General features: G+C 36.3%; 2 protein-coding genes across 6 annotated transcripts; both read left to right on the top strand.

The window, feature by feature from the left end:
• The first annotated feature begins 2,950 nt into the window (after positions 1–2,950).
• LOC131653472 (protein DETOXIFICATION 18-like) lies at positions 2,951–8,444 on the top strand. 5 transcript variants are annotated; one of them, XM_058923619.1, is made up of 10 exons: positions 2,951–3,380; positions 4,721–5,265; positions 5,355–5,441; positions 5,531–5,587; positions 5,883–6,121; positions 6,211–6,329; positions 6,501–7,397; positions 7,541–7,635; positions 7,729–7,847; positions 7,934–8,438. In XM_058923619.1, exons 1-7 carry the CDS (start codon positions 3,102–3,104, stop codon positions 6,630–6,632), a joined length of 1,458 nt encoding a protein of 485 aa, XP_058779602.1. In that variant the 5' UTR covers positions 2,951–3,101; the 3' UTR covers positions 6,633–7,397; positions 7,541–7,635; positions 7,729–7,847; positions 7,934–8,438. The 5 variants fall into 5 exon arrangements, with proteins under 5 accessions (XP_058779602.1, XP_058779604.1, XP_058779601.1 ...); XM_058923621.1 differs by having other exon boundaries at positions 6,501–7,635; positions 7,937–8,442; XM_058923618.1 differs by having other exon boundaries at positions 6,501–7,635; positions 7,934–8,442.
• Positions 8,445–9,007: 563 nt separating this feature from the next.
• Positions 9,008–11,860, top strand: LOC131653471 (proline-rich extensin-like protein EPR1). The gene is made up of 2 exons (XM_058923616.1): positions 9,008–9,306; positions 9,417–11,860. The coding sequence occupies exons 1-2, from the start codon at positions 9,135–9,137 to the stop codon at positions 11,690–11,692; spliced, it is 2,448 nt and encodes an 815-aa protein (XP_058779599.1). The 5' UTR covers positions 9,008–9,134; the 3' UTR covers positions 11,693–11,860.
• The last annotated feature ends 73 nt before the right edge of the window (positions 11,861–11,933 follow it).

Raw genomic sequence — 11,933 nt, 5'->3', positions numbered from 1 at the left:
GCATTTCTAGGAATGTGACATTTTTTGATAATCAGTTTATGTTTCCATGTGTTTCTCCTGTCATGAATGATATTGTTACTCTTCCTAAGTTTTCTATTATGCCTCAATCTATAGAACGCTATAAACCAGGTCATGTATATGTCAGAAAACACAAACAGCAGGTTCCCATACCCCTTCCCGATGCTGAACTTCCACCTGATCCTGTAACGGTTGAACCACGACGTTCTGGTCGAATATCTCGAGCACCAGATAGATATTCACCAGACAAGTATGATTCCTCACATACTTCTCTGACTGCCACACTCTCTAGCATATCTATTCCTACTTTCTATTCACAGGCTGTTAAAGATGTACGTTGGATAAAAGCAATGAATGAGGAACTTCAAGCTCTTTAAGAGAATTTCACATGGGATATTGTCTCTTGTCCTCCTGATGTTAAACTCATTGGCTGCAAATGGGTGTATTCTGTGAAATTGAATTCTGATGGGTCCCTCAACCGTTTCAAGGCTCGCTTGGTTGCCTTAGGAAACAAGCAGGAATATGGAATTGATTATGATTAGATATTTGCACCGGTTGCCAAAATGACATATGTTCGTACGGTACTCTCTATAGCTGCTTCTAACGGGTGGGCTCTTCATCAATTAGATGTGAAAAATGCTTTTCTTCATGGTGACCTGGCTGAAGACATTTATATGACTCCTCCTCAAGGTTTATTTCTGTCATCTAAGGGTGTGTGCAAGGTCAAATGCTCCTTATACGGTTTGAAACAAGCGCCTAGAGCATGATATGTATGATATCTTAGTCTAGAGCTAAGGTGATCCCAAGCTAGGATCCATCAAACGGGTCTTTGCATTCTACATCTAAAGATCAACAAGTTGTTATATCCGCTCTGCTATATAAGAGCGAGGCGTGCCATTTCTCTAGTACAATTTGTATTTACCAATCTGCATCCTTCGATCACCAATCCATTATGACTCCCTTGCAGAAGAGTGGTACCGTCTACAGGAATCACTATCTAATTCCCGCGTTTTCTATGTTTGAACATTCTTCTCTCGATCCACTAAATCAAAGCTTCCTCAACCTAGAAATTCATATCTCCTAAATTTGAAGATCGAATTTATGTTTTCGATCCTCTCCGATTGAAAATCAACAACTCTTCTCAGATCTTCATATGAATACGCTTGCAATGATATGTTCCAAAGTCACTCGCTCAACTGCATTTCATGAGGTAGTCACAACTGCAATAGATCCATTGTCTTGTCCTCAAAACAACGGTGATCAAGTTATTGTGAATACTCCGCCACATAAAGATTCCATTTAACCTCCCATGTCCGTAGGTTTGGCTCCACAATTTCAACCAGGTGAATTCTCGTTCATGCCTCCAACATCGTTGGTGATACCAAGACTAGAGATGCTGCCTAGATTTCAGATGTTGCAAGCCAACCTTGGCGTGCAAGGCGCTAACGAGCTAGTGAATAATGTTTACACAGGATTCCACATCAAAATTTGCGGGGAATGCATAAGAGGTTGTTTCGACTTTAAGAAAGTCTACACAATACAAATTTAAAGAGCAACACGGTTCAAGAGGCCGCTCCCTAAAGGAGTCATACTATCGTCCCCAAAATAACTGCATCTTGCTGGAACGCAACGCCAAGATGTTTGAGTCATCAGAGAAGCCAAAGACGCCAAACTTCTCCGCTCTGCCCTAAAGGAGGCTGAGGATGTCATGTTACCCCCGAGGAATAAATGGAGAAGTTTCCAATCGCGAGAAACATCATAATTTTGCTCATATCCTCGACAGTTGAATAAGCTCTTGGCACTAACTTTGACCAAATTAACTATGATCTGTTCAAATCTTTCCCCCGACAGAAGCATTGATTCGTGGACCGACTTGTCTGAGAATTTCACCGCTCGCTTTACAATCCAGAAAAGGCAACCTACGATGATCATTTATTTTCCTATCGATCTAAGAAACAGCGTACTGCATGGCGACAATCATTTACGTTTCTATCGATCTAAGAACAAGCGTACCACCTTGCGAGGATCATTTATTTTCTTGTTGATCTAAGAACCAATGTGTTGCCTCACCACTATCATTTATTTTTCTGTCGATCTACGCACTAGACTGCAATCTAGAGACGATCAATTTGTTTTTATCATCTCATTTTTTTCTGCTCGTCAAAGGACAAAATTTAATTATCCTTTACAAAAATTATATAAAAACTTTCGTCATTCATATTTTTTAATTAAATATAATTAAATAGGAATATATGTAATACCATAATGATGTTTGTCCCATTGAAAATTTTGCAAAAATAATAATAATAATAATAATAATAATAATAATAATAATAATAATAATAATAATAATAATAATAATAATAATAATAATAATAATAATAATAATAATAATAATAATAATAATAATAATAATAATAATAATAATGCAATCTTTATTTTTATTGTTTGAAATGCCGTTACTTTTGAACTAAAATGATGTGTCTAAAATCTATTAGTGATTTAATTGTCATTTTAAACACAAATTTTTAATATTTGAGAGGCTTGAAAAGATAGGAAAAATATGTTGAGCATGATTTTATATTTTCCAACATGTAAATATACTAAACTGTTTGAATTCAAGCATTAGAGACTTCAAAAACACAGTCTAAATTGTAAAATCTAGAAGACATTTTGTCACTTTCAAGAATTTCTTAAATTTAAGGGATAGAATTTTTATTTTTTTTACTAAGCAAACATGGCTCATAAATGTCAACTGAATTTATCATACAGTACAAGCCATAAGAAATCTCACATTAATGATGATGATCTTAATGTCACATCACATGCTAAATGCAGTATGCATTTATTTTCTACTCACACTCTAAAAGGCACAATAATAGGAAACGGATCATCTTGTATTCTTGTCTTCCGCCAAATCCAAGTATCCAACGGCTTAGAAACCTTAGAACAAAAAATAAAACATTTTGTGTGGTCTATACCAAATAACATTATTAAATCAATCAACCTCATTTTTTGCGACCTCGTGCTTCTCGTGATGCTGCTTTGAGAAATTTGACCAGCAAGAAAATCTCTCTCTCAACATGGCGACAACGGGAAGTAGCATTTCAGAAACACCTCTATTACTCGCAACTGATGATGATAACGGAAACCACAAGACAGAGAGATGGTGGAACAAAGTCTTGGACATGGAGGAAGCCAAACATCAACTCATGTTTTCACTGCCAATGATTCTTACAAACTTGTTCTATTACTTAATCACTTTGGTTTCTGTCATGCTTGTTGGTCACCTTGGTGAGCTTCAGTTAGCCGGTTCAACTCTCGCTCATTCCTGGTTTAGTGTCACCGGCTCCGCTGTTATGGTAATTTACAATTTTTGTTTGTTTCCTTAAAAAATTGTATGTGTTCGTTAAGTTAGAAATATAGTTATCCTAGTTGGGTTAAAACAATTATTGGCTTCATTCGACCTCAGAGACTTGGACTTGTGGGAACCTCATTGTCCTTTGAGATTATTTATTGGTTGAAGATGGACATAAGAACTTAATTTGCTTGGATTGAGTTCTCTTCGATATTCACCGGTTGGATATTCTTACTGTTAATTTTGATAGGGTATATTCAAGCATTATTGGCCTCTAAATATGGTTTTATTGCTGCTCTGCACCAGAATGTAAAATTGCTTCAGGATGCTTATAAAAATTCTAAAATAAAGCTTGAACAACTTGTTTCATGCATGCTGTATTGTAGCGGGTTGTGGCGCATTATTACCATGACTCCTGAATTTGCATTGATGTACTTGGAGCTGCCTTCTAGCATCCTAATGACTGAGGCAGTTATATCTGTGACTGATGTTTCAAGGCAGTATCTTCCTAGCCGATACGGGAATATAACAAAGTTCCAAAAAGAGGTTATGAACTTGGCCCTATTTTTCATAGAACAGGTTCGGAATCGCCAACTGTCGCTGTGTGTGGTGAACTTTTATCTAAAATGTGATGAGTGTGACAATTTGTTCATATCTAGCCGGGTTTATTCTCAGGTGTTTTACTTGAGGGGGCAAGAGTTTTTCTATCAGTATATTGTAACATGGATCAACAAAGCTCTTTCCATTACTTTGGGATGTTTTTTGGAATGCAAGAAAAGGGGTTAGTGAGCTTCACTGTGGCCTATCAATTTTCAGTGAGATCAAGATTGACAGAAGAGTTTTTTTAGCAAATATAAAGGCAAATACACATTCACATGTGGCAAGGCCCTTGTATACAGAAACATGCGCATTGATTATGCTAAATTTGTGGCTGAATGTGGTTTCACTAGCAGAGTCTTTAGTTCAGGCTGTGGGATCCAGGAAAGGTAGTAATAAGATTTTACAACCTTGAGGTCAAGGTTGTTCTTGAAGCGGTGAGTAATGATAGGAAGTGGAATTAGTTTTTAAACAACTTAATTATTTAAGTTAGAAAGATAATTATCCTAGTTGGGCTAAATACTGTTTAGTTGGTGTTTTAGTCTTTGGGCCTTTACTTCGCTATCCACTACTATTATCACTATATATGTACTCTTATTGAGAGAGTGAAAATTATCAAATGAATGAAAAATGTCTTTATTTTCTTAGATAGTTTTATTGTCTTTATTAGTTTTAGAAGTTTTCATGATTTTGTTACAGTTCTTGTATTAGCATCCTAACACTTTGCCTTATTCTTCTTTGTCTTAGGTTGGTTTAAGTGGTTCACTAGAAACACTCTGTGGACAAGGATTTGGTGCAAAGGAATATCAAATGTTGGGAATTTATTTACAAAGCTCCTGCATTATATCTTTTATTTTTTCAATCATTATATCCGTTATTTGGTTCTATACAGAACACATTCTTGTGTTTCTTCATCAATCACAAGACATTGCTAGAACAGCAGCACTCTATATGAAGTTTCTTATACCAGGAATATTTGCATATAGCTTCTTGCAAAACATCTTGAGGTTTCTACAAACACAATCTGTAGTCATGCCACTGGTTTACCTTTCAGCTATTCCAGCATTGCTTCATGTGGGAATTGCTTATGGGTTTGTTGAATGGGCAGGTTTGAATTTCATAGGTGGACCTATTGCAACTTCTGTTTCAATGTGGATAATAATGACATTGTTAGGCTTATATGTCTTGTATGCAAAGAAGTTCGAGAAAACATGGAGAGGATTTTCAATGCAATCATTTCATTACTTGTTTGCAAACATGAAACTTGCTCTGCCTTCTGCAGCAATGGTGTGGTAGGAATTTCTAATACCTTTCACTTCTTCTGTTTAATGTAAAATACTTGTATTATGAATCTTACTATTTTACTTTATATTATTTCTAGTTTGGAGTATTGGGCCTTTGAAATTATGGTTTTCCTAGCTGGATTACTGCCTAACTCACAAATCACAACTTCATTGATTGCAATATGGTATGCTTCTTATACCTTTACACTTTCGTTATTAAAACGAAGAATAAGGATTCGTATGACTAATTCTTCGAAAAATATATATTATGCAGTGCAAACACAGAATCATTTGCTTACATGATCACTTATGGTCTTGGTGCAGCTGCAAGGTCAGTTGATATAAGTTAACATACTCTCTTTCTCTAGTATTGTTTTATATTTCCTTCTAGACCTGAATTTCGTATAGCCTAGGAAATCAAGCAGTCAAGAGATCTCAGTTGTTTGATGAAGATATTGTAACACAATTTTCATCCAACGGCTGAGATCTGCGGCAACGCGATTGTATGACTGCAAACAATTCAATCTCCTTCAATGGGTGCATTTTATTGGATTTATCTTTCGACATAAGCATTTTAATCTATGTTCTTGTACTTATATTGAAAAGTTTGAACTTAACTATTGTAGCACAAGAGTTTCCAATGAATTGGGAGCAGGCCACCCAGAAAGAGCTAAACATGCAATGAGAGTCTCTCTAAAGCTCTCTCTTCTCCTTGGATTGGGTTTTGTTTTGTTACTTGTATTTGGTCATGATTTATGGATTCAACTGTTTAGTAATAGTCCTGTTATCAAAGAGGAGTTTGCTTCAATAACACCCTTGCTTGCTATTTCCATATTACTAGATTCTGTCCAAGGTGTCTTATCGGGTTTGAATTCTTTATCTCTATTAACTTTTTCTCCACAATATGATCATTAACAAAAACTGTTAGGATTAAACATGTCTTAAATAATGCAGGAGTGGCTAGAGGATGTGGTTGGCAGCATTTAGCTGTTTATGTCAACCTTGCAACTTTTTATCTCATTGGATTACCAATTTCATGTCTCCTCGGATTTAAGACCAATTTGCAATATAAGGTAAAATAGTGACTTCATCTAGTTTTAAATATAAGAAAAAAACTAGGTACAAATATTTAGTCTAAATTTAGACCAAATACTTGCTCGCGTTGATGCCGAGAAAAATCATTTTGATTTTGCATTCATTTGTATATTCAACGTGTTTTCTCTTGAATTTGGTTTATGATATAGGGTTTATGGATCGGTCTGATTTGTGGCCTTGTGTGTCAAACTGGGACACTCTTATTTTTGACATGGCGTGTCAAATGGACTAAACTGAATCTCTCAGAGGACAAAGTTAAAGACCAGCCTATTGTTGTTTAAAAAAATGAATGTCTGCCAATTAGAATTCAATAAGTAAGTGTTTGGAACCACAATGATATCTGCGGTAGATTACATGGTGTTGACGAAACTATAACTTGGAGCTTTAGGTTCAGCGTCCAGTGAAGACTCTTCAAACGATGATTACATCTTGGAATAATCATGAATTTTGTATCTAAAATTATGTTCCAAATAAAAATACATTTTTCTTTCTGTCAGAAAGTATTCTTCCTCAACTCATGTTTTCACTAATGATTCTTACAAAAATATTATATTACTCAATCACTATGGATGGTTTCTGTCTTAATTGTTAGTTAGCTGGTACTTTACAATTTTTGCATTATTTTTTTCCATTTCAATAGATGTTGATATGAACAATGAATTCTTGTATGTGTTCAATAATTAAATACAGCCAATAAAAAACATTAGATACAATGTTATTAAATAACTTCAATATGATATTGGGTGATTCTGCCGGTGGTTATGTATTTGAGAGAATATTTGTGTGTGTGGAAGCATGTAAGGCGGCATTTGCAAACACGTACAGACCTCTAACTGGGTTAGACGCATTTTTTTTTAAAAATGGGACTTCGATGGTCTTTTGATTGCTGGTGTTGGTAAGGATGAAAATAACAAAATGATGCCAATAGCGTATACGGTTGAAGGTGAAATAAAGGACTCGTGGCAATTGTTCCTAAAGTTATTACTTGATGACTTGCAGCCCATCCAACACAAACTTTATGGATTTATCTCAGAGATTAACATAAGGTATATTTTATCATTATGTTATCACATGTCTTCCATTATGCTACCATTATATTACCTTAATTTAGGTATTAGTACTGGTTATTTTAGATACAAGTCAATATGTTAAACATAGATTATGTGTTAAATGTTTATATTGCAACTAGAGGAAGAAATATCATGTGATAGAGATGATTGAAACTTTATGTTGGGCAGCTATGGTCGCAACTACTACTAGAATTTATTCAAGGTGTCTTATCAGGTTTGAATTTATCATCTCTTTTCACTTAAGCTGTCTCTAAAACATGATCATTATCAAAATAATCTAAGGGGGCAAATGTCTTAAATACTGCAGGGGTGGTTAGAGCATGTGGTTTGCAGCACTTAGCTGTTTATGTCAACCTTGCCTCTTTTTATCTCACTGGTCTGCCGATTTCATGTCTACTTGGATTTAAGACCAATTTGAAATTTAAGGTAAAATATAGCAGTCACTTTGTTAGCAGCATGACCCAAACTCTGAACCTCATTCTTAATCCTTTGTATCTTTTGAATTATGATAGTAGGGTTTATGGATTGGTATGATTTGTGGGCTGGTGTGTCAAGCTGGGGCACTCTTACTTTTGACAAAGCATGTCAAATGGACTAAACTGAATCTCTCAAGGGACAAAGATAATGACCAACCTATTGCTGTTTGACAATTGAGTATGTGCAAACTATAACTCGGATATTCAGGCTCGGCGTGCAGTGAAGACTTTTGAACGTTGAAGCAAACACAGGCTAAAAGTATGATCACAAATTGTTGTAAACATGTATAGCAAAGAAGCTCTTAAAATATACAGGCTATCAGTATTTGTCCAAAAGTCCTCAATAAACTTGTTCCCTTTTTTCTCTTATTGTAAGTTGTAACCATCTAATAAATAATAAATAATATCAATAGATTCAACCAATTCTCTCATCAGAAAACTTAACTAATGTAAATAAAATTGACTCAACCATCCCATACATGGATCACTAATTTATGTTACCAAAAAATTTGTTAGCAAAAAGTAAAGCAAAGCACAACTCTTCCAATCCCCAAATTCAACTTTACCATGATCATAGGCTTAAAAGTAAAGCCATGATTGATTAATTTAATCATAACTTTCAATTATCTTTATTAACCTTTTACCTTTACATCTTTACTTAAAGTAAGAATCTAAAATAATTGCAAGTAAACAATGAAAGTTAATTCAAATATTTCTTTTATTCCATCTTATATTCCAACTTCACATCTCTATCACTTCGCCAAACACGTAGCCCCCTCTAATCTCGTCGGTAGGAAAATAAAAAGTTCTCAATCTCACTACACGACACGACCCACCAAATAATATCTCATAATTAATGTTTTTCTAACTTTTGAAATTTCTTTGCAATTGCATGTTAGTATATAGTATTAATCCATTTCATCATATTAAATGAACTTTAGTATATATCAAATTAATATCTCTATCATACTATATAATTTATGCCACTTGTAAGCCCCTTATAATTCACACGAAACTCCCTCGTGCTACACACGCTTGTTCGTACGTAAATTAATAATTCATTCATCACTATACAACAACGGTAACAACTAAAACTTTCTCTTTATATTTCACTCTCTCCACCATCACTTTTCCAAACTCACTTAATTTCCACAACTCTCACTCATCATCTTCAATTATTTTTTTTCTTCAACCTATATACTAGCACATCAATTTCATATGTACAAATAATATACTCATGAAGCTTCTTAGTAAACATATTTGCATCTTGTTGTTTCTTTTCAGTTTAGTTTCAAGGTCACAAGGCTACACATTTTATGCTGGTGGAAAAGATGGATGGGTGTTGAATCCTTCTGAAAGTTACAATCAATGGACAGGGAGGAATAGGTTCCAAGTCAATGATATTCTTGGTAATTTTCATTTAATGCAACAAAAAATAGTATCAATTATTATGTGAATTAATTTGCTTGATTGAGGATTAGTAGTGTTTAATTGTGATTATGATTTTGTTTTGTTATAGTTTTTAAGTACAAGAAGGAGTCAAACTCAGTGTTGGTGGTGAACAAAGAGGATTATGATAAGTGTAACAAGGAGAATCCAATCAAGAAATTTGAAGATGGTGATTCTGAGTTTCAGTTAGACAGATCTGGTCCTTTTTATTTCATTAGTGGAAAATATCATAATTGTGAGAATGGTCAAAAGTTAATTGTTGTGGTCTTGGCTGTAAGACAAACTCCTCCTAAGCTTCCTACACCTCCTTATGTTCCAATTACACCTCCAAAAACACCATCTCCTGGTTATACTCCACCCAATGTTCCTTACACACCCCCCAAAAATACTCCTTCACCTACTAATCCACCGTATGTACCAATAACACCTCCAAAAACACCTTCTCCAGTTTACAACCCTCCTAATGTTCCTTATACTCCTCCTAAAGCACCATCTCCTAAAAATGAACCACCATATATACCAATAACACCTCCTAAAACTCCTTCTCCTATTCACACTCCTCCTAGTGTTCCTTATACTCCTCCAAAAGCCCCTTCGCCAAGAAATGAACCACCATATACACCAATTACAACTCCAAAAACACCTTCTCCCACTCACACCCCTCCTAATGTTCCATATACTCCTCCAAAAGCACCTTCTCCTGGAAATGAACCACCCTATACACCAATTACACCTCCACCTTCTCCCACTCACACCCCTCCTAATGTTCCATATACTCCTCCAAAAGCACCTTCTCCTGGAAATGAACCACCCTATACACCAATTACACCTCCGAAGACACCTTCTCCCACTCACACCCCTCCTAATGTTCCATATACTCCTCCAAAATCACCTTCTCCTGGAAATGAACCACCCTATACACCAATTGCACCTCCAAAAACGCCTTCTCCCACTCATTCCCCTCCTAATGTTCCATATACTCCTCCGAAATCACCTTCTCCTGGAAACGAACCACCCTATACACCAATTGCACCTCCAAAAACGCCTTCTCCCACTCATTCCCCTCCTAATGTTCCATATACTCCTCCGAAATCACCTTCACCTATTCACACCCCTCCTAATGCTCCATATAATCCTCCAAAAACACCTGCCCCTGGCAATCAACCACCCTATGTACCAATTACACCACCAAACACTCCTTCTCCTATTCACACCCCACCAAATCATCCCTACACTCCTCCAAAAGCTCCTTATGTTCCAGCAGTACCACCAAAAACACCATCTCCTACTTACCATCCTATTCCTCCTAGTAATATTCCATACACTCCCCCAAAAACTCCTTCCCCTAAAAATGAACCACCATATACACCAATTCCTCCTAAAACCCCTTCTCCAATCTCTCAACCACCCTATGTACCAACTACACCACCAAAATCACCTTCTCCTAATCACAATTCTCCTAATGTTCCTTACACACCTCCAACAACTCCTTCCCCTAGCAGCCACCCTCCCAATGTTCCTACACCACCAAAAACCCCTTCTCCAATTTCTCAACCTCCATATGTTCCAACACCTCCAAACACTCCTTCTCCAACATCATCACAAGCACCTTATATTCAAACAACACCAAACACTTCTTCACCAAGATCACAACCACCATATATACAAACACCTCCAAACTCCCCTTCTTCACCAACATCACAACCACCATACATTTCAGCCCCTCCAAAAAGTACTCCATCTCCATCTTCTCAAACACCTCCAGGTGCTCATTCACCAATTTCACAACCTCCATATATTCAAACACCCCCAAACTCTCATTCACCAAAATCTCAACCACCTTACATTCAAACTCCTTCATCTTCCCAATCACCTCAAATATCCTCTCAGCCTCCATCGATAGCAGATACACCATATGGAAATGGAATAGCACCATCTCCTCTATCTCCATACCCATCAAACAACTTTCCATCACCATCAACTTCACCTCTAGCGAGTTCCCCAGTATCAACCCCTGCTTCACCACCGGCTCCCACTCCAGCAAGCTCGCCGATATCAACAACTACTTCACCTCCTGCTCCCACTCCAGCAGGTTCCCCAGTGACAACCACTGCTCCAGCAGCATCTCCTGCAGGATCCGTTCCGGCAGCAACAACTCCGTCACCTTCATCCACAACCCCTGGAACACGAGGAACACCGTCATCTACCATCACAGGAAGTCCATCACCGACATCATCGAATGAAACGGCGCCAGGGAAGTCAGCTGGAGTGTCGTATGCAAATCCGTCGGGGGTATGGGCTTACTTCATTACAATTTTGGTCGGTGTTGTTACTATTCTTGGATAGAAAAATCAAACATGTTACTGTTATTATTATATAATTATTATTTTACTTTTCAATTTTCATATATGTATATTGGTGAACATTTTTGTTCTGTAACTGTTGTTGGACATAATTAAGAGGTATTTATCTCGTAATTAATATTATGTATAATATGTGTATTTTATAAGTTTAGCAATGTGTTATGGAGTTCAATTTTGTTCCATCAAATTTGTTGGATTCAATTTTCTTCTGGTCTATAAAATTT

Source organism: Vicia villosa, linkage group LG2, assembly GCF_029867415.1.
Source record: "Vicia villosa cultivar HV-30 ecotype Madison, WI linkage group LG2, Vvil1.0, whole genome shotgun sequence".
Classification (NCBI taxonomy): Eukaryota; Viridiplantae; Streptophyta; class Magnoliopsida; order Fabales; family Fabaceae; genus Vicia; species Vicia villosa.
Note: the sequence above shows the minus strand (reverse complement) of the source record. Positions and strands in the feature narration are given on the sequence as shown.